This window comes from Panthera onca, chromosome B2, assembly GCF_046562875.1.
Source record: "Panthera onca isolate mPanOnc1 chromosome B2, mPanOnc1 haplotype 2, whole genome shotgun sequence".
Lineage (NCBI taxonomy): Eukaryota > Metazoa > Chordata > Mammalia > Carnivora > Felidae > Panthera > Panthera onca.
The window spans coordinates 86,375,338-86,399,194 of NC_138343.1; the positions used below are offsets into that span (position 1 = coordinate 86,375,338).

General features: G+C 36.2%; 1 protein-coding gene and 1 long non-coding RNA gene across 3 annotated transcripts in view; one reads left to right on the top strand and one right to left on the bottom strand.

Annotated features, from left to right (window-relative positions):
• Positions 1-12,988, bottom strand: part of LOC132667401 (uncharacterized) — a 43,663-nt gene extending 30,675 nt beyond the window's left edge. The window contains exons 1-3 of one of the 2 annotated variants that reach the window (XR_009605127.2): positions 12,393-12,988; positions 12,152-12,277; positions 8,515-10,341 (exon numbers count right to left, since the gene is read on the bottom strand). This is a non-coding gene — a long non-coding RNA (uncharacterized LOC132667401). Of the gene's footprint in view, positions 1-8,514; positions 10,342-12,151; positions 12,278-12,392 lie in introns of those variants that run through there. The other variant, XR_013555693.1, reaches the window with a different exon arrangement.
• The window catches only part of UFL1 (UFM1 specific ligase 1), a 33,330-nt gene continuing 22,330 nt past the window's right edge, over positions 12,858-23,857 (top strand). Inside the window, exons 1-6 of the mRNA XM_060616215.3 lie at positions 12,858-13,010; positions 14,285-14,430; positions 15,504-15,532; positions 16,407-16,504; positions 17,206-17,320; positions 18,886-19,016. Of these exons, the coding sequence (XP_060472198.3) occupies positions 12,934-13,010; positions 14,285-14,430; positions 15,504-15,532; positions 16,407-16,504; positions 17,206-17,320; positions 18,886-19,016 (596 nt within the window). The 5' untranslated portion in view covers positions 12,858-12,933. The remainder of the gene's footprint in view (positions 13,011-14,284; positions 14,431-15,503; positions 15,533-16,406; positions 16,505-17,205; positions 17,321-18,885; positions 19,017-23,857) is intronic.

Sequence of the window (23,857 nt, forward strand, 5' to 3'; positions counted from 1 at the left end):
ATTTTAGATCTGAGGACACCTTTAGATTGAGAGTGAGGGGATGGAGAACTATCTATCATGCTCCTGGAAGCCAAAAGAAAGCTGGAGTAGCCATACTTATATCAGACAAACTAGACTTTAAATTAAAGGCTGTAACAAGAGATGAAGAAGGGCATTATATAATAATCACAGGGTCTATCCACCAGGAAGAGCTAACTATTATAAATGTCTATGCGCCAAATACCCGAGCCCCCAGATATATAAAACAATTACTCATAAACATAAGCAACCTTATTGATAAGAATGTGGTCATTGCAGGGGACTTTAACACCCCACTTACAGAAATGGATAGATCATCTAGACACACAGTCAATAAAGAAACAAGGGCCCTGAATGATACATTGGATCAGATGGACTTGACAGATATATTTAGAACTCTGCATCCCAAAGCAACAGAATATACTTTCTTCTCGAGTGCACATGGAACATTCTCCAAGATAGATCATATACTGGGTCACAAAACAGCCCTTCATAAGTTTACAAGAATTGAAATTATACCATGCATACTTTCAGACCACAATGCTATGAAGCTTGAAATCAACCACAGGAAAAAGTCTGGAAAACCTCCAAAAGCATGGAGGTTAAAGAACACCCTACTAACGAATGAGTGGGTCAACCAGGCAATTAGAGAAGAAATTAAAATATATATGGAAACAAACGAAAATGAAAATACAACAATCCAAACGCTTTGGGATGCGGCGAAGGCAGTCCTGAGAGGAAAATGCATTGCAATCCAGGCCTATCTCAAGAAACAAGAAAAATGCCAAATACAAAATCTAACAGCACACCTAAAGGAAATAGAAGCAGAACAGCAAAGGCAGCCTAAACCCAGCAGAAGAAGAGAAATAATAAAGATCAGAGCAGAAATAAACAATATAGAATCTAAAAAAACTGTAGAGCAGATCAACGAAACCAAGAGTTGGTTGTTTGAAAAAATAAACAAAATTGACAAACCTCTAGCCAGGCTTCTCAAAAAGAAAAGGGAGATGACCCAAATAGATAAAATCATGAATGAAAATGGAATGATTACAACCAATCCCTCAGAGATACAAACAATTATCAGGGAATACTATGAAAAATTATATGCCAGCAAATTGGACAACCTGGAAGAAATGGACAAATTCCTAAGTACCCACCCACTTCCAAAACTCAATCAGGAGGAAATAGAAAGCTTGAACAGACCCATAACCAGCGAAGAAATTGAATCGGTTATCAAAAATCTCCCAACAAATAAGAGTCCAGGACCAGATGGCTTCCCAGGGGAGTTCTACCAGACATTTAAAGCAGAGATAATACCTATCCTTCTCAAGCTATTCCAAGAAATAGAAAGGGAAGGAAAACTTCCAGACTCATTCTATGAAGCCAGTATTACTTTGATTCCTAAACCAGACAGAGACCCAGTAAAAAAAGAGAACTACAGGCCAATATCCCTGATGAATATGGATGCAAAAATTCTTAATAAGATACTAGCAAATCGAATTCAACAGCATATAAAAAAGAATTATTCACCATGATCAAGTGGGATTCATTCCTGGGATGCAGGGCTGGTTCAACATTCGCAAATCGATCAACGTGATACATCACATTAACAAAAAAAAAGAGAAGAACCATATGATCCTGTCAATCGATGCAGAAAAGGCCTTTGACAAAATCCAGCACCCTTTCTTAATAAAAACCCTTGAGAAAGTCGGGATAGAAGGAACATACTTAAAGATCATAAAGGCCATTTATGAAAAGCCCACAGCTAACATCATCCTCAACGGGGAAAAACTGAGAGCTTTTTCCCTGAGATCAGGAACACGACAGGGATGCCCACTGTCACCGCTGTTGTTTAATATAGTGCTGGAAGTTCTAGCATCAGCAATCAGACAACAAAAGGAAATCAAAGGCATCAAAATTGGCAAAGATGAAGTCAAGCTTTCGCTTCTTGCAGATGACATGATATTATACATGGAAAATCCGATAGACTCCACCAAAAGTCTGCTAGCACTGATACATGAATTCAGCAAAGTTGCAGGATACAAAATCAATGTGCAGAAATCAGTTGCATTCTTATACACTAACAATGAAGCAACAGAAAGACAAATGAAGAAACTGATCCCATTCACAATTGCACCAAGAAGCATAAAATACCTAGGAATAAATCTAACCAAAGATCTAAAAGATCTGTATGCTGAAAACTATAGAAAGCTTATGCAGGTAATTGAAGAAGATATAAAGAAATGGAAAGACATTCCCTGCTCATGGATTGGAAGAATAAATATTGTCAAAATGTCAATACTACCCAAAGCTATCTATACATTCAATGCAATCCCAATCAAAATTGCACCAGCATTCTTCTCGAAACTAGAACAAGCAATCCTAAAATTCATATGGAACCACAAAAGGCCCCGAATAGCCAAAGTAATTTTGAAGAAGAAGACCAAAGCAGGAGGCATCACAATCCCAGACTTTAGCCTCTACTACAAAGCTGTCATCATCAAGACAGCATGGTATTGGCATAAAAACAGACACATAGACCAATGGAATAGAATAGAAACCCCAGAACTAGACCCACAAACGTATGGCCAACTCATCTTTGACAAAGCAGGAAAGAACATCCAATGGAAAAAAGACAGTCTCTTTAACAAATGGTGCTGGGAGAACTGGACAGCAACATGCAGAAGGTTGAAACTAGACCACTTTCTCACACCATTCACAAAAATAAACTCAAAATGGATAAAGGACCTGAATGTGAGACAGGAAACCATCAAAACCTTAGAGGAGAAAGCAGGAAAAGACCTCTCTGACCTCAGCCGTAGCAATCTCTTACTCAGCACATCCCCAAAGGCAAGGGAATTAAAAGCAAAAGTGAATTACTGGGACCTTATGAAGATAAAAAGCTTCTGCACAGCAAAGGAAACAACCAACAAAACTAAAAGGCAACCAACGGAATGGGAAAAGATATTTGCAAATGACACATCGGACAAAGGGCTAGTATCCAAAATCTATAAAGAGCTCATCAAACTCCACACCCGAAAAACAAATAACCCAGTGAAGAAATGGGCAGAAAACATGAATAGACACTTCTCTAAAGAAGACATCCGGATGGCCAACAGGCACATGAAAAGATGTTCAACGTCGCTCCTTATCAGGGAAATACAAATCAAAACCACACTCAGATACCACCTCACGCCAGTCAGAGTGGCCAAAATGAACAAATCAGGAGACTATAGATGCTGGAGAGGATGTGGAGAAACAGGAACCCTCTTGCACTGTGGTGGGAATGCAAATTGGTGCAGCCGCTCTGGAAAGCAGTGTGGAGGTTCCTCAGAAAATTAAAAATAGACCTACCCTATGACCCAGCAATAGCACTGCTAGGAATTTATCCAAGGGATACAGGAGTACTGATGCATAGGGGCACCTGTACCCCAATGTTTATAGCGGCACTCTCAACAATAGCCAAATTATGGAAAGAGCCTAAATGTCCATCAACTGATGAATGGATAAAGAAATTGTGGTTTATATACACAATGGAATACTACGTGGCAATGAGAAAAAATGAAATATGGCCTTTTGTAGCAACATGGATGGAACTGGAGAGTGTGATGCTAAGTGAAATAAGCCATACAGAGAAAGACAGATACCATATGGTTCCACTCTTATGTGGATCCTGAGAAACATAACAGAAACCCATGGGGGAGGGGAAGGGAAAAAAAAAAAAAAAAAAAAAAAGAGGTTAGAATGGGAGAGAGCCAAAGCATAAGAGACTGTTAAAAACTGAGAACAAACTGAGGGTTGATGGGGGGTGGGAGGGAGGGCAGGGTGGGTGATGGGTATTGAGGAGGGAACCTTTTGGGATGAGCACTGGGTGTTGTATGGAAACCAATTTGACAGTAAATTTCATATATTAAAAAAAAAAAAAAAAACAATGCACTTCCTCATTCATGCTTTATAAACTGAGCTGTAACTACTGAAAGCCATGCTTCCACCAGTTTTAGTTTTGAAGTCTCCCAGGTTATGAATAGTTTGTTTCTCTCTCAATAAAATATATCAAGTGAAATTCTCTGAAATTTCTTTTGACAAGCCAAATGTTAAAAAGACTTGGGAAAACCTAAAGCAAATCCACTCCTCTCACTAAATTTTTTGTTCTACAAGATTAATTTTACAAAAAAACATATATTATTTACATTAACACTCATTTTACTGCAGTCATTGTTCATAACTATTTTAATTTATTTCCATTTTAACACAATAAATAGATATAACCCATATACATAAGCTCTTTGAGAGATCCTCAAAATGTTTAACACCACAAAAGTTTCCTGAAACCAAACAGTAAGAACCACTAGGGAAAGAATGAACTCCCACTTTTAAGAAGCTCCTTCCTGTATGTTGTGGAAAAACAAAACTAAAAACATATGTGTCCCCTTTCACTACCTCCTGGATCATTAGCTCCAGGAAACATGTATGACATCACAATTAAGCACCATTGTGCAATACAAAAAACTACTCAGTAGAATAAGGGGAATCTGAGTGGTAGCCACACAGATAGACAATTTAGAGATCTATAGATATACCCCCAAAGTATGTTTTCTCTTTTTGTTTCCATGCAACATTTACTCTAAGTCTAAAACAGAATTCTCTTCTGTCAATTCCTGGCTCCTGAGAAATTAGGATCTATATCTGATTCTCCTGGTACAATTCCTCATTCAGAGAAGTATCTGACATACTTCACTGGTGATCCTTATATTTCTGATGCTACTGCCCAGAGGTCTTTTTACATTAGGATATTTCTCAGAAGTATGGCCTTGCTCTGGAATGGGGAATATATTTCATAGTAAGTGCCAACTTTAATATATTGTTAGCAGTGGCTGGAACATTGTTTGAGAAGGATTCTGAGGCATTTCCAGGCTTAGCAAGACAAATGCTATAATTGATTAGTGGTCTACTCTAGGTCCTAAAAGGAAGAGTGTTAGCTTATGTGCTGTGTATTTGCTGACCAAATGAAATCAATTGGAATTGCTATGGTCAAACAGATATAAGGAAGACATTAAGTGTTTAATCCATGTAAAAATTACACAGGGATATAGTTACTATGATGATTAATAACAGATATCAGCAATAGTATTTGTCTTATAAACACAGTCAATCTGCTTAAAACATGAGCACAGATTTTAAGATTCAAAGAAACAAATCAATTTAAGAGAACACAAGAATTGCCGTAAAGATTTGTAATAACATACACTGTGCATCTATATATCTGAAGACATTTTTACCAACTACTCTTGATTGGAGTACCTTTAGGAACTTGACCAGAACTTACTTTCTGAAACAATCTCAGAATGGAATTTAAAAGGGTGAATATTAGGTATACCAGCTGTGGCTCTTCACAACTTCCAGATGTTATCACTGCTGCTACTATAAAGTCTTCAATCTCTTTACAACATATATCTTGTTGGTGTAACTAATAATTAATACATGGAGGAAGAAGAAGAGGAGGAGAAAATTGAGAGAGGAGAAGGAGCAAGAGATAAAGAAGAAAGATATCAGACAGAGAAAGACACATCCTATGTTATTTCACATACATGTGGAATCTAAAATAAAACAAACTCATAGATATAGACAACACACTCGTCAGTTGCCAGAGGTTAGGTGTTAGACGTGGGTGAAGTAGGTGAAAGTGGTGAAAAGGTACCAAGAAGAAGAAGAAAGACACAAATCATTTCTGGAGATTTGAGCCAGTGTGACTTTTTGTTTGGAGGAAACACAGATACTATACATTTCTTTAGAATGTGTCCCTATGACTATTAACTCTACATACCATTCTACACACCAGTACCTTAGCAGTGATACAAACTGCCAATATAGTCCTTTACATCATATTTTGTTGATAAAATAGAAGAATTTTAGCTTCTTTGAGAACAACATCCAAGCACTGACAAGAACACTAACTTGTTCCTTTCCGAATTGGACTTTTTGTCATTTTGCCTGGCAGTTATACTGTGGAGAAGTGTACTCAGCAAAGCAACTGATGCCTGGAGCTAATACGTCTGGCTCTAAATACAGCACTGTGAAGAAATGGCGGGAGAGGGGGGGAACAAAACCAGAAAAGACTAATATAGAATTTGTTCCCTTGGAAACAAAAGACTACTTAGTGTTTTTGGGAATAAATATATATATTTGCAGAACAAGTTTCACAAAAATGTGGCTCTAAAATGAAATTCTGACAATATAGTCACAACACTAGTGAGGAGTAAGGGGAGCATAAATAGATAAGTAATTTTATAGTTTATAAAGTACATGCATTTGACTCCATAGGTCAGACTACAAAGGTTATGTACCAATGATAAAGTGATGTGAAGCAGAAGGGATGCCAGTTATTGCTTTACTGATAAAGATGAAGGGTCACAATGAACAAAAACTTGCTCCCCCATCCAACAAAACCTACAAATATCAAAAAAGAATTTTAAATCTCATTTTGGAAGGAGAATAAAAAGAAAAATATAGGAAAGCAAAAAAATATTCTAAAATAAGTTATTAAATAGCTTTGTAGGATTTTGATAAAGAAAATGGTGATTATTATGGAACAGCAAAAGTTCTTTAAGAGTAAGTCTTGAAAAGTTTTTTCCAAGACTGATAAATTTCAATTCTGGAATTCCATAAACAAGTTGGCATTCCACCATCTTCCCCTAAAAAAAGGGGAAATATGGTATTTAAGACAATCATATTCAAAGGTATGTGTTAACTCTATAAAACTAATGAATCAGACTTTCAGATGTCCCTAAAGTTCCCTCTAGCTCTAAAATTTTTTGAATCTAGAATCCTAACATACCAGTGTCACCAACTTATCACAGACTATATCCTTGTTTCTCTTTTAATCAATTTTGCTATTAACTAGAATAAAAAAACTTAATTATATTTTAAAAACTTATACATGGCAGGTGATGGCAGAAATAACAATGTTGCAGGACATTTAATTTTGGAAATAATTTCAACTAGTTAGAACAGTTTGCTCTTCTTGGTACACCCATGGTAAAAGACTGGCATATAGTAGATCTCAAATACTATTTGTTGAAATAATAAATGAATGAATGGGTCAAAGCTAACAAGGTGAAATTTATCAAATTAAATTTAATTTTTTCAGATACAGAGTTGACTAAACCTAGTTTGATAGCAATTTAGATACAGTTCATTACCAGCTCAATTTAAGCCAAGAGTCCAATTAACAGAAGTATAATATCTAGGGAAATTAATCTGTCATCTGCTCTATTCAGACTGTGTGTAAAATACTAAATTCCTCTGGGCATCACTTTCAAAAGCTAATACTGGCGAACTAGAGTTCAATAAGAGAAGATGGCCAGGATATCTAGAGGTCTGGAAATTCTTTCAGGAGATCTAATGAAGGATCTTAGATGCTAAACTTAGAGAAAGAAAACAAGAGGGACATACTGAATATCTGAGAGTGGTCATGGGAAAGATATATTAGAGTCATTCTGTTGACTCTAGGAAAGAATACGGAAGTTACAAAGAAATAGATCTTGCTTTAGTATAGGGAAGGAATTTCTGTTAAATCTGTCCCAAAATGAATCATCCTACTTTGCAAAGAAGGGAATACTTCATCACTTCAAGTGGTCACACAAAAAGTACATAATCTGCCAGGGCCTTGCAGAGAAATTATTACTGTGGGTGGATACTAGCATGAATGATCTGAAGAGGCTTTCCTGCCCTAATACGCTGTGATTCTATGGTCCCTGCGTAATTGCTGCCTACCTCTTGAACATTATTGTAATCTCTCTTTTCACTGACTTATCTTCTATTCATTTAATACTTGATCAGTTCTTTGTTCTTGCTCCCATTATTCACATTTGTTCCTGAGGTATCCTACAATCTAACTTCCATTGCTATCATAGCAGGAAAAAAAAAATCCCCTCTTAAAAGTCATAACCTCTTTGCTTTAATAGTCAATGGGTTTGCATTTATTTTCATTCTCTTTGACCCCGTAGAGGTATTGTTAACTATTCCACCCTCTATACCTTCTTTGCTTCCCTTATTTCTAGTTCTTCAATTTCATCTTCTTTTTTCTGACCTTTTGGCTTTTCTTTCACCCATAAATCATAGTAGCTTCCAAGGGTATTGATGCTTTCTATGTATAAGATTGAACTGCCATCTTTGATGGTGGTATCAAGGTGCTTGTTAAATCCCTAACTACAATAAGGTAATATCAGTGACAATATTAACACAATGTCTTTGTAATTTCTCTGCAATGACTTGGTTAAGAATACACATTTTGCAGTTGCTTGGGTTTATTTTCCTAGTTGAGTTGGAAAAAGTACTTCACATTTTATTGTTTTATTTTCTAGTAAACAAAGAAAAAGTCTTCAAATTTTATTAAAAGTATGGTTTACCTTGGAGGAATTTTACAGGATCACATCTCATATCATCAAAGAAACCATCAATCCATATTACAAATGTTAGAATATTTTATTAGCCTTTGAATTTAAAATGAATCTGAGGATGGTTTCTCAATCATGTACCTAGTGTAGCATCCGTACACAATCATGTACCTAGTGTAGTGAAGGACCATGAGTCCTTCCCACATAATATACGTGTCAAAAATTTGACGTAAGTCTGTAGACACAAGCTGTTAGAAAGGTTTTTTTAGAGAAATGAAGCTTTATTTTCCAAGTCTACATACAGTTTGTTCTTAAGAGGAATCTCTCATCTCTTATTCAGTAGCCACTTGTACTGTTTACCATTATCCTATTCATACATTAGATTACTTAAAGCTCCTCTACTCTTTATCATGATGTTAGCCAACATTGAAATAGTCCCCTTTCATTCTTATTCCCCACTCAAAATAACTGACACTGCAGTTAAGGTATAGTTGTTAGGTGCAGATAGTTGTTTTGAGTCTCATGATTTCAGAGTGAACAAATGTGTGCCTTTATCAAAGATTGAAACCAGGACTGTCCAATAGAGCTCTTGTTGAAGATGAAAATGGTTTTCTATACTGTTCCATAAGATAGCCATGAGCCACATATGGCTATTGCACATTTGAAAAGTGGCTATTGTGAATGAAGGACTAACTTTTATATTTTATTTAAAGTTTTAAACTGTTTTTTAAGGGCAGTTTTAGGTTCATAAGAAAATTGCAAGGAAGGTATAAAGATGTCCCCTAGATTCTCTGCACCCACACATATGTAGCCTCTCCACTATCAAAATCCCCTCACCAAAGTGGAACATTTGTTATAAATGATGAACTTACATTAATACATCATAATAACTCAAAGTTAATTGTTTACATTAGGGCTCACTCTTGGTGTCCTACATCCTATTGGGGTGGACAAATGTATGATAACAACACACATCCATCATTATAATATCATAGTGTTTTCCCTGCCCTAAAAATCCTCCAGGCTCTGCCTATTCATCCCTCCACCTTCCCCAACCCCTGACAATCAATGGTCTTTTTACTGTCTTTATAGTCTTGCCTTTTCATAATGTCATATAGTTGGAATCACACAGTATGTAGCCTTTTCAGATTGGCTTCTTTTATTTAGCAGTATGCACCTAAGGTTCCTCCATGTCTTTTCAGGACTTGATAGCCCATTTCATTTTAGTGCTGAATAATATTCCATTGCCTGGATGTATCATAGTTCATTTTTCCATTCACCTACTGAAGGAAATCTTAGCTGCTTCCAAGTTTTGGCAATTATGAATAATGATGCCTTAAATACCTGTGTGTAGGTTTTTATGTGGACATAAGTTTTCAACTTCTTTGGATAAATACTAAGGAGTGCAAGTGTTCAATTGCAGAGTAAGAGTATTTTTATATTTTGTAAGAAAGCACCAAACTTTCAAAGTGGTTGTACCTTTTTGCATTCCCACTAGCAACAAATATGAGTTCATGTTGCTTCACATCCTCATCAGCATTTGGTATTGTCAATATTCCATATTTTGGTCATTCTGATAGCTGTGTAGTGATATCTTATTTCAATTTGTGTTTCTTTGATGACATGATACAGAGCATCCTTTTATAGGTGGCTCTGCCATCTATACATCTTCTTTGGTGAGATGCCTGTTAAGGTCTTTGGCCCATTTTTTAATTGGGCTCCTTGTTTTCTTACTTTTGAGTTTTAAGACTTCTTCGTATATTTTGATAGCAGTCCTTTATCAGAAATGTCTTTTGTAAAGATTTTCTCCCAGTTTATATCTTGTCTTCCATTCTCTTGACTTTGACTTTAGCAGAGCAGTTCTTAATTTTAATCAAGTCCAGCTTATCAGTTCTTGCTTTCATGCTTTGTGCCTTTGGTATTGTATCTGTAAAGTCAATGATATATCCAAAGTCATCTAAATTTTCTCCTGTTATCTCTATGGGCTTTATAGTAGCATTTTACTTTTAGATCTATGATCCAAATGTAATTTTCTTTTTGAGAGAGAGAGTGCAAACACAAGCAGGGGAGAGGAGCAGAGGGAGAGAGATAGGATTTCAAGCAGGCTCTGTGCTCAGTGCAGAGCCTGATGCGGGGCTCAATCCCATGACCCTCAGATCATGACCTGAGCTGAAATCACAAGTTGGACAGTCAACCCACTGAGCCACGCAGGCACCCCACTCCAAATGTAATTTTTATGAAGGCTTTAAGTTTTGCATCTATAGTCATTTGTGTGTGTGTGTGTGTGTGTGTGTGTGTGTGACTATCCAATTATTCCAGTAACATTTGTCAAAAAGATTGTATTTTCTCCATTGTATTTCTTTTGTTCCTTTCTCAAAAATTAATTGACTATATTTATATTGGTCTATCTCTGGACTCTCTATTCTATTCCATTGATGTATTTGTCTATTCTTTGACAAATACCACATTATCTTGGTTAGTGTAGTTTCATAGTAAGTCTTAAAGTCCAGTAGTGTCAGTCCTCCAACTTTGTTCTTCCATATTGTGCTGGCTATTCTGGCTATTTTGCTTCTTTATATAAACTTCACAATAAGACTGTTAATATCCACCCAACAATTTGTTGGGAAATTGATTGGGATTGTATTGAATCATAGATCAAGTTGAAGAGAACTGACATCTTGAAAATATAAGATTTCCTGGAGTTTTCCTATCCATGAACATGGAATACCTTTCCATTTATTTAGTTCTTCTTTGATTTCACTCATCAAAGTTTGTCATTTTCTTCATATAGATCTTGTACATATTTTGCTAAATTTATGCCTAAGTATTTCATTTTTGGGGGTGCCAATGTAATTTTGGGCATGCTAGTTGTATTGTGTTTTCAATTTCAAATTCCACTTGTTCATTGTTGGTATAATTTTATTTAATTTTAATTAACTTTACTTTAAATAGCTTCATCTTGCTAGTGGCTACCATTTTAGTCTAGGATCTAAAAAATACAACCAGTAATTATTCCTTTTTTTAGGAATTATTGCTTTTTAGGAATAAATGTAAATGTTATTACTATACCAAAGTAAAATGCTGCACCAAAACAGTTACACTGACTTGTTCATTTAACCTATACGGAGTATACCAGGGTACTATGTACCCGATGTCATACTAATGCTAAGGAGCACCGAGGAGCTCAGACTTAGAGACGTAGTAAGTAAAAATTGCAATGTAGTTTTGCTTGCTATTAGAGACAATAATAGCATTTAGCTACTAGACACCATATATATAATTCCTACAATAATTGTAGGAATTTAAAAAAAGGCTTCATTGAAGAGTTTTATTTAATCTGGGACATCATGGAAAAATAAGTTACAAAATAAATGGGGGCATGGTGCAGTGAGGAATAGGACAGGCATTCCAGAAAACATACTGAAAGGGTTTGGTGTGTCTAGGCCACAATCCACATGTGGTGTGCAGCAGCTGATGCTGCCAAAAAGTAGACTCCAGGCTGACAGAGTCCTATATAGTAAGTAACAAGTTTGGATGCCAAGTGATCACATGGTATGCTATATTTTCCCTATTGTTCTACTTTTTATAGTTTATATTAAGTACTAAAAAAAATCTGCTTCATTAGACTTATAAGTTGTTTATGGCAAGATCATATCTGCCTTACCAACCAATGTAATCCATGGTATCTGACAGAGAATGAGTACTTCAGAGTAAATTACTTCAGAGTAAATACCCACCTTTTACTGATTTCAATGCAGAGTAAAGCAAAATAAAGGTGCCCTTTGCTTCCTCCGTTTCATCAGTAGCTATATATGCATATTATCATATGTTCCTATTTCATTACTTGATAGAGCCAATATTCCCTATAGGAGAAACGGGAAAGAATGACATTCTAAATCTAGAATAACAGGAAAGCAATTCCCAATCTTTAACGGTACCCAAATTAGTCATCTTTGTGCAAAAAAATAGAGTACCTACCTTCAGTACTGTCTCCCATTTGTCACCCAAAAGGTACAATTGCTCTGTGTCCATATAAAAATTAACATAATTCACTACGGACTGCTCCTTAATAGCCAGCGAAGAAGAGATACTAATCGCAGGCACAGGCACATCTCCTCCCCTTTCCTCCCCCAAAAACAAATGAAGGGCACAAGAAAAATAAAAGTAGTTAATTTGATCAACACTGCTCTTAAACACTATTGACAATACAAAAACCTAAAGTAACACTTTACTAACTTGAGCCCCCCTGCATCCTGCCTGCCATATTCCAGGAACCTAGCCACCTGGCTCCCAAACAAGGCCCTTCCGCCTCACAACCAGCAGGACGCTCCCCGCCACGTGAGGTGGGCGGGGCTGAGGCTGTTCCGGCCCGTCCCTGCCGGAGCGGGGCGCGCGCGTTCGGTATCTGCGTCGGGGGAGGAGTCTCTTGTCCCTCCGCGCGGCCCGTTCCGCCTCGGCTCCCGCTTCCTTTAGGCTGACGTGTCGGCAGTTCTTCGGAACCTCTGCGAGTAGGGCCGGGATGGCGGACGCCTGGGAGGAGATCAGGCGGTTGGCGGCTGACTTTCAGCGGGCGCAGTTCGCCGAGGCCACACAGAGGTGCCTGACCCTCCCTTTTCGTTGCAGAATCCAAAATAGCCCCTGGGTAGTCACGCCGAGATCTGAGGCCGCAGATCCCTGGCTCTGGACCCCGCACCTTCCCAATCCGTGTCACCGATTTCGCCCTCACCTTCCTCCCCGAGCCTGGATTGCAGTTCCAAGTATAGTTCCCAGCTTTGAAACCCGAAAGCTACTACGCCCCGGACCATCCCCCGCCCCCAGCCATGCCCCAGCCAAGTGCTGCCGCGCCCCGCCCTCTTGATGGCTGAAGCTGTTGATTTCTCACTGTCTTAAGAGTGTCCCTCAGATCCTTATTTACCCAACCCCCTATGGCATCATTGATTAGTATGCACTTCCTGACCTAGAATAAGCTGGAAGGGAGAGGCAACAACAAAATGCAGTACTTTGTAAATGCCGTGTTGACCCTTTAAACATTTTGCCTTTTTTGTCCACCAGGAGAGTGTGCCAGGCCAGACCCATGGTCCCATCCGTCATTTTTAAGAACTCCCGGACACTGACATTTCTTGCAAACCCACCAACCTTGGCGGGATTGTGTCCTGGGCACCCTAACTCTGCTTTTTAATATTACAGAACACATAAACAATGTTGATAGAATCCTTTTTTATCCATTGACTATCTCTTACTTCGATGTTTTTGTTCCCAATGGGGCTTGAAGACCTTAATCCCTTAATACTGTATTTTGTAGTACTGAGGACAAACTAGGGCACATACTTAAGAGCTTGGATAACAGTTGTAGTCATGGTTTTCCTAGGCCATATCCCCTGCCTACAGACCAATAGTAGTAGGCAATTATACACTTAAAGAAAATTCCGGTTTGTTTGGTTTTGGTTTTTTTACTGAACTTAAACTGGGAATTGAAGTAAAAGTAGGGCTACCTAATTTATATGTGCTACCTAAATTATATGTGCTAACTTTTCTATTCAGATTTGAAGGGTGCAAGCAGGCCTGTAGGAGAGAGCAGACTTGAAATTCTGTAATAGAATGGTTTGTACCAGTTAGGTACATGATTTAAGTTTATGTAAACCTGCTTACTCCCAAGAGGTGTGTGCGTGTGTGTGTGTGTGTGTGTGTGTGTGTGTGTGTGTGTGTTTTAACACATTGAATCAGTATGGTTATACTAATCAAAGGTACAGATTTTGTAATGTAAATCTTAGTGACTCTTTACCCAAACTTTTTTTAAAAGTTCATAAATTGTTAAGTTTGTTAAGCACCAAATGTATCAAGTGCATTTTAAAACTTCTTGTTTTCCTCAGGTTGTCAGAGCGGAACTGCATTGAGATTGTGAATAAATTGATTGCTCAGAAACAGCTAGATGTAGTTCACACACTTGATGGGAAGGAATATATTACTCCAGCCCAAATTAGTAAAGAAATGAGAGATGAGCTACATGTCCGAGGAGGTAAGTAATTCCTTAGTTTTTTTTCTTCTGGTTATTTGGAAGAGGGAAAAAACTTATAAAACATAACTAATAAATTATTTGGAGGATGTGGGACACTCTTCTCAATTGTTAATATGGAAATCAGCGTTAATGTTTTTAATAGCTTCAGGTAAAGATGATCATATAATTTAAATGAAGTCAAATATCGTCACTTTACAAAATAGCATCTTTTATTATTTTGAGTTATGTGTTCTGTGTGTGAATTAATCAACTGTTCCTATTCACAGTTCATGAATTTATTGCATGATGCAGGGGAGGGTACTTAGCTGTCTATTATCAGGTGGTAATTATGAAATGAGAACAGAGATTTTGAAGGATTATAAATTGTTGAAAATCAGAGCTATACTGCCATTTTTTAAAAAAAAAACTTACCTTTAAGTATTTGCAGATTAGGAAACGATATGGTGCTATACCTGTATATCATGGGAAATGCAATTATAAGCATATAAAAAAGTTTTTTTTTTCTTTTTTTTAAATTTGAACTACTGAGCAAATTTGAACACTTTGATTAAAATATAAGCAACTATGAAAACAGCTCTTCATTAGATGTTATCAGATATACCCTTGGTGTTGGTTCATCTTCCTCCATATTGCTAATAAAATATTAGCTATAATTTGGAATACTTGACAGACTTCTTTTGCCAATACATGGAAATCTACTCATTCCAAAAATTTTTTAAATGAGTTCATCTGAATTTAATTGTCAGTATCACTTTGGTACAATAGATAAATTCTGCCAGGGAAATCCATCTTAAATCCATAGATCTGGCCAAATTGTGTATCAATCAATTGATGTTCGTTATTGGCCTAATGTGACAAATGAAACTTCAAAAATAAATTATTGCCTGTGCCTTCAGCCATGAGGATGTATTCAGCTAATGGTTTGCATTTGAAAACGGTAATTATTGTAGCTTTATGTGCTTTCAAGAAGGGGGCCTTCAACTGTCCAAGATGTAAATCTATTGAAATTTACAGTTTTTGTCTGGTGTATACTTACACATGAATTAAAGTCAATGAATGTCTTTTCTTTAAAGGTCGAGTAAACATTGTTGATCTACAACAGGTACATTTTTAATTTATAAATTTTTTTCCTTTCTCAATTTTTTGATACTATGACTTAAGAATTCACTAATACTGGTGTCTTATTTTGTGTATCTGTGAAGAAATAGTTTTATATCCCACACTAATATATTTAATTAATTTAATAAGTTCTGACATATTGAATTGATTTAATAAGTTCTTCTTTCTTAGTTATTTGCTTATTCTTTACCGAGTAAACTCATAGTTATGATTTTTCATTGTAACAGGGTTTAAGTATTTAGGGAGAAAAATAATGTTCATGTTTACTTTAGTATATGGAAGGAGTAAAGAAATATTTTAAAAAGAAGAAGATATTTTTATAAAATATAAGAGCACATGTCATCAACAAGTTACACTATATCCAAGAAGCTGGAAAATCTTGTGCAAATCCTGCCTATTGTATGACAGTACAGTTTCTTAATGCAAACTTTGCTAACAAGTGAAAATGTAGTTGTTCAGAAATGAAAGTAAATAAGCAATAAACCTCTCATTTTTATTTGACTGAGACTTTTGACAGTATTTCAAATTAATTTGAAATTCATCTAAGAGAAAGTAAGTTTTTAAAAAGATAGGTTGGGGCACTTGGGTGGCTCTGTCGATTCTTGGTTTCAGCTCAGGTCATGACCTCACCAATCATGGGTTCGAGCCCCACGTCAGGCTCTGTGCAGACAGTGCAGAGCCTGCTTGGAATTCTCTCTCTCCCTCTCTTTGCCCCTATCCCCCTCACACTATCTCTTAAAATAAAATAAACTAAAAAAATAAAAATAAAAGTCATAGAAAAAAATGTTCTAATATATAGTTTCAAACTTAAGAAACAATATGAACTTATCACTAATAGAATTTTATTTTTTTTCCAGGTAATTAATGTGGATCTGACTCATATTGAAAGTAGAATTGGTGACATTGTAAAATCAGAAAAGCATGTTCAGCTAGTTCTGGGACAACTGATAGATGAGTAAGTACAATATTTAGGAGCACTTTTTTGTGTTTCTTTTTTTTTTTTTTTTTTCCATAGTGTTTAAATTTAGAACAATTGTGACCAGTTTGGCATTTTATTTAGAACTCAAGTGCTGATTTTCATTTTTAGGATCATTATATTTAAATTGTAAGTGCTTGGGGCACCAGGGTGGCTCAGTCGGTTAAGCGTCCCACTCTTCATTTTTGGCTCAGGTCACAATATCAAGGTCATGAATTTGAGCCTTGCCTCAGCTCCGTGCTGAGCATGGAACCTGCTTAAGATTCTCTCTCTGCCTCTCCCTCTATCCCTCTCCCACTCACTTTCTTTCTCTTTCTCAAAGAAAAAAAAGTAAGTGCTTAATTGTATGGAGTACTTGGGAATAATAAAAACTTTGATTTTTTTTCTATTAAAGCAGCATAAACATAATTCTTACAATCTTTACTCTATGATCTTAATTCCGAAAGCAGATTTGTTCCAAAAATATTAATGAAAAATGCAGAATTTACATAGTTAAAAAAATCCCAGCATTTATCATTTGGTTAACCTTACATTAATTACATTGATAAGAAAAATAATTTTCAGAATATGAATAATGACTTATGTTTACCTAAACATACCCTATTCATTATTTTGTGAGCATACCTTATTGCACATAAAAGAGGAAAATAATTGTAATTTTTTTTTTCTTTAACTATTAGCAACTATTTGGATCGGTTAGCAGAAGAGGTAAATGATAAATTGCAAGAAAGTGGTCAGGTCACCATATCAGAACTATGTAAGACCTATGATCTTCCTGGAAACTTTCTGACACAGGTACTTTTTCTTAATAGCTTAGTGTCTTTTCAGGTAAATAAAGAATTTTAATTGGAAGAAAAAAACTAGACTTTTGTAGCATTAACTTTTTGCAAGTGTTTATTGATGTAGTTGTATATTTTGGGGATGCTTCCAATACATTGATGGCTCTGATGAGACAGACCATTTAGAAATGATTATTTCTTTGTTCTTAAAATAGTTTGCCATTTTAGAATTATAGACATTCATTTTGTATACTGGAAAGTGCATGTGCTTTGGAGTTAAACAGACTTTGATTTTATTCTGCTTATGCCACTGTTATTCAATGTTAGGAAAATTATTTCACCTCTTTTGTACTTGAATTTCCATATCTTTAAAAGGGGAATAATTGTCTTTTTCATAGACTTCAATAAGGTTATATATATGGTGTATCAGTGAGATGTCTGGCACAATGGAGGTACTCAAAAAATGATGGTTTTGTTTTGTATTTACTGGAATAAATAAGGGAAAAGCGAAATCTCTTTTTAGGTATATATCTCTTTAAGAAAATCCAACTTACAAAAATTTACCAAACCATAATTGCATGAGATTAATTTATAATACAAACAGATTTACTAACCTATTTTAAGAGAGTGACTTCCTATAATTGCATCTAAAATACAATTTGAATACAGATCTGTTTTACAGAGCATATCAGGAGCCTAAGTTCTATTTTAAGTGAGCATATATATGTTGATCACAGAAAGTCAAAAAATAAATTTTTAGAACACTGTTTAAAGATATCAGAACAGCCCCAAATGATTTCATATAAAACTGTGCTGTTGACACATTTTGGAAATACATATGGTTTCTTAACATTTTTCAGTTCTAGTTTTTCTGAATATTACAGGCAGTATTCTAAAAAGTCATTAAGAAATGGTTTGAAATGCATTTTTTTATACCAGAAAACTATCAGCCAGGCTGCCTTGAGTAGTTTTAACTTATCTTGGGATGTGAAATATATCCAGACTTATTTCAGATGTACCTGACCCCAGTCATAATGTAGCTATGGAGAAATACTCTCTTGGGGTTACCAGGAAATCATGTCTGCTAGTATAGATCTCTGGGCACAAGTAACTTACTGATAATTGCGTCCAAGAAGGTAACTTTTTAGTTATTACATTTCCCTAGGTTTCAGCATCTTGGAATAACATTTATTTTACTCAGTGTTTGAAGCTCCAGATAGAGTCTTCAAGACCCATGTATATGTCTTACTGTCTATGTTTCAGGCTGCCTATATCTAGAAAAATTGGTTAATCATTCAATTTTATTTTACATTAGAAAAAGCCCTTCTTACCATGTAGCTAAGCCTTTTAACTTATCTATTTGACTCATTCGGTTCTTTGCCCGGCTGTGAGATTTTGAAGTTTCCTAGATCCTAAATCTTCATTTTAGCTTATACATCCTATAAATTTGTGCTTGTTGAAATTTCTCAATCATGTGGTTAATACAACAACAGCATGCATTGTACCTTTAATAAGGCTATACAAATGTATATTTAGAATTTTGTTCTTTCAAATTAATAAAAATTCGCATTTTACCCTCAGGCACTAACACAGCGACTAGGTAAAATTATTAATGGACACATTGATCTTGATAACAGAGGAGTAATATTTACTGAAGCTTTTGTAGCTCGACATAAAGCACGCATCCGTGGACTGTTCAGTGCTATTACCCGGTAAGCCTGTTTTAAAATATGTGTATTTTGGGGCACCCGGGTGGCTTAGTTGGTTTAAGCATCCAAGTTTTGACTTCAGCTCAGATCATGATCTCATGGTTCATGAGTTTGAGCCCCACGGTGGGCTCTGTGCTGACAGCATGGAACCTGCTTCGGATTCTCTCTCTCTCTCTCTCTCTCTCTCTCTCTCTCTGCCCCTTCCCTGCTCGTGTTCTCTTTTTCAAAGTAAATAATAATAATAATAAATTATGTATATTTTTATATTTCATTGATCATGGTTTGCTTTTTCTGTTCTATCAGGTTTTTTTCTTTTCTTTTTTCTTTTTTTTTTTTTTTTTTTTTTATTAAAATTTCATTCAGGACTCTAGGATTTTAGACATATAGAAGGGTAGGTAGCTTCTGGGAGTGAAGATTCCAGAGCCCCAGAATGTAGCCAAACTCTCTTCAACCCACATCTCCTCCCACTCCCTACCTTAATCATCCTCATGACCCCAGATGCAGGTCTGCAGAATACCCAAATCAGTATATAGAGTCATCCTGGGATAAGGAAAGAGCTTGCGGTTTAAAGTAAGAAGTCCTCATTCTATTGCATAATAACCATGTGAGCTGCAGCAGATAAGTCAGTCACATAAGTAAGTCCTTCGAGCCTCAGATGGGGCTAGATGATTTTAGAACCCTTTTTACTAAATATTTAACATTCTACAATTCAAATGAATAACAGTGTTAATTTCAAAATCACTTTAACTTTTCTAAAGTGAGAATTTTTGAAATGTTTGGAGCCTGAGTGACACTCTAATATAGAATTAAGAAAACCTACATTCTTAATTATCTCCTCTCTCCGGTGTCATTAACTTTACCTCAGTGGTTTTTGGATCCCATCAGTATTTAAGTATGTCCAGATTTCTCCCATTTTAAAACAGTCAAACCTCTCTCAACCCCATATTCTACTCCATCTACCATCTTGTTTTGTTTGTTTCCATAAAGTGAACCTTCTCAAGAGTTGATGTCTACATTTACTATCTCGATTTTCTTCTGTCACTTCTCAACTCGTCCATCTGGCTTCTACCAACTTACAAAGCAATAATGTCAATGTCATGAACTCTAGTGGATACTTTCTGCCCTTGTTTTACTTGACTTTGCAGCACCATTTAATTCCAGTTACCTCTTCCTTCTTTCTTTCTTGAAATGTTGTCATTCCTTTTGTTGTTGTTGTTTTAATACTGCACTTTACTGCTTTCTTCTTACTCCTTTGGTTGTGCCTTATATGGCACGTTTTTCTGTCTCTTTCTCCTTTCTCTACCCTTTAAAGTTTTGTTTCAGGCCATGTTTTCTTCTTAGTCCATTACTGTCTTCCTAGGTGACTTTACCTTTCTGTTTTTAAGTTATTTATTTATTTTGAGAGAGAGAGAGAGAGAGAGAGAGAGTGTGTGTGTGTCTGTGTGTGGGAGGGGCAGAGAGAAAGGGAGAGACAGAATCCCAAGCAGGCTCTGCACTATCAGAGTAGCATTGGGCTTGAACTCACTAGCCATGAGATCATGACCTGAGTCAAAATCAAGAGTTGGATGCTTAACCTACTGAGCCACCCAGGTGCCCTACCTTTCTTTTAAATTTCAGACTTCTATTACCCACCCTACATCTGTATTGAAATATTTTAGAAGTCCCTCTAATTCAGCATATTTAAAATAACTCACTATCACTGAGCTACCCCACCCCACACCACCTGAATTTATTCTTCCACTTTTGTTTCCATTTTACTAGTAAATGTTATTATCAGTTGGTTTTCCCACAATCCTGGGAGTCCTCCTTTACATCATCCTTTTTTCATCGCCCCCTTTTTCAGAACACAAAGGTTTTTGAATTCTGTATTCTAAATATTTATATACTTTCCCTATTTATGACCATTCCCCCCACTTTAGTCCATTTTTTAACTGGACTATTTTAGTAGCTTTCTAATCAGTCTCCCTTCTTCTCTCATTACCTTCCAGCACATTTTTTTTTTACATGGCAGTCACAGTGATTTATTTTTGTCATTCAGCAAATCACAGCATTTTTTGAGTACTTAATACATTTAAGGCACTGGTATAAAAGACTAGGTTAGAGGACAGAGCTTGCAATTTAATGCAACCATTTTTTTTTTTTTTAAATCATCTCACAATTACAGAAAAGTTACAAGAGAACCTTTTTTTTCTGTCCTGTTTGACAGGAAGTTCCTGACAGAGTGTCCCAACACCACAAATACTCTAGTCTATGTGTCCTAAAATAAGGGCATTGTCCTATACAATCGCATAACTGTAATACAAACATCAAAATATTGATATTGGTACATTACTACCATCCACTCCTTGGATCTCATTCATGTTTTACCAGTTTTCCAATAATAGCCTTTATAGTGAAGGATCCAGTTCAGAATCACACATTGCATTTGATTGTCATGTCTCCTTAGTCACCTTCAATCTGGAACACTTACTTGGTCTTTTTTTTTAACTTTGGTGACCTTGACAATTTGAAGACCACAGGCCACTTATTTTGTAAAATGTTCAGTTTTGTTTGCTATTTTTTCATTCTGATATTCAGGTTATGCATCTTTGACAGGAGTATAACTGAAGTAATTGTGTGTTCTTGTCATTGAATCCTATCAGGTGGTAAACAGTCTAGATTTTGTAGTTACTGATGATGTACATTATAACTTCTTAATAAGCAGATATCTGTTAGGCTTTTCATAAAAATACTTGTTTTTCCCTTATAATTAAGTATTTTTGGGGAGGGCAGTTTGAGATCATGTAAGTTATCCTCTTTTTTATCAAACTTTCAGTTTATTTCTATAAATCACTATGAACTCCTGGCTCCCTGTTTTATTCATTGGATTAAAATTTATAATTATCATTACTTAGATATTTTTTAATGGGCTCTGATTTAGCTATTGGCCCATGCTTCAGGCTGCACTCTGTGTCCTTTAATATGTCTCCATCATTCTTGGAGCATTTCTTTCTGGTACAACAAAAAGTTCTAGGCTCAGTTCATATTTTCCTTGTCCCATCCCTGGAATCAGCCATTTCCCCAAAGAACCCTAGGTCTTTTTAGTGTACTATTTACAGACCAAGATCTGGACACTAAATTGCTTATTGCTGTTTGTTTGTTACTACTCCCAAGCCCTCTCAGCAGACAAGTTAAGGGATGCACATGCACATGTGTATACACCCCTCTCTATATCTATATGTTTATCAAAAACCATGAGTTCACACTGATACTCCCAGTTCCCTTCCAAACCTCCATTAGTTTTGTTCTAGTTGTCTCCTTTTCCATATTTGCAACTCCCTTCTTTGACCATGAAAAATGTAGCTCCCATTATTCTTAATATACAGTCGATCCTTGAACAATGCAGACATTAGGGGCATCTACCCCCCACCCACATTGCAGTTGAAAATCTGCAAATGACTTTTGACCCCCCCCCCAAAACTTAACTATTAACAGCCTACTGTTTACCAGAAACCGTACCAATGCAATGACAAATAGTTGAGTAATGCATCTTTTGTATGTTTTATGTATTATATACCATATTCTTATGGTGAAGTAAGCTAGAGAAAACAAAATATTAAGAAAATCATAAGAGAAAATACACTTATAGTACTGTCATATATATGTGTGTGTGTGTGTATATAAAATCACGTATAAGATGGACCCATGCAGATCAAATCCACATTGTTCAAGGGTCAGATATGTTTACTTATTTAATTAATTCCCCTTTATGTGATTGAGCTCCCACTGCTGCTACACCTCTCTTCCTTATGTGGATGCTCTCCTTTCTCCATACAGGCTATGACAGCTTGCACCAAATCACCCTCCTAACACAAGAAACTGGTAACAGTAGTTGTTTCTGGGAAAAGAACTGGGTAGCTGAGTGATAAAAATGGAGGGGGCTTCAGTTTTGTAACTTTTGTGCTCTTTATATATATTACTTGGTCAGAAAATTAAAAAATTAAAAATATAGGGACACCTGGGTAGCTCAGTTGGTTAAGCGTCTGACTCTTGATTTCAGCTCAGGGTCATGACCTTGTGATTTGTGAGATCAAGACCCACGCTGGGGGAGGGGGCTATGCTGACAACACAGAGCCTCCTTGGGATGCATTCTCTCTCTCTCTCTCTCTCTCTCTCTCTCTCTCTCTCTCCCTCTCTCCCTCTCTCCCTCTCTCCCTCTCTCCCTCTCTCCCCCCCCCCGCCCCTCCCCTGCTTGTGTGCATGTGCATGCTCTCTTTCTCTCTCAAATAAATAACTAAACATTTTTAAAAATACTAAAATTATATTTTCTTATTGACAAACATTTATCTTTTTTCTTTGGCTAAGTATTGTGGTGAGTGTAGTTATCATCAGGTTCAGCAAATAATATTTTTTCTGACTCGTACTAGCCCTGAGTTTCTCTGTGTAGAGGCATTATCAAACCATGAGAGAAAAATAAATTCTGAGCCTTAAAAGATGTTGCTAGGCTCTGTGGCTTCCAGATAGTTCCACTTAAGGTACCATATTGTCATATTTGTCTCCCAAATATAAGGAACTACCCCACTTTCCTGGTCTAACTTCAGAGAAAATATCTCCATCTCTGATTTAAAAAAGGTTTTTGTTGTTGTTATAGATAGCCAGAAAGAAGAGTAGGAAATAATTATAAGAGCGAGATATGTAGGTATACCAAACTACACTGTATTCCAAATTGAAATAGAAATTCAACAGCTAAGTTTTAGTGTACAAAAAAAAGCTAGCAATTATGTGAAATTTGATTAAACATTTACTGAACACCCACAATATGTTATGAGCCCAGAAATTTTAAGATAAAGTCCTTCCAGGAGCCC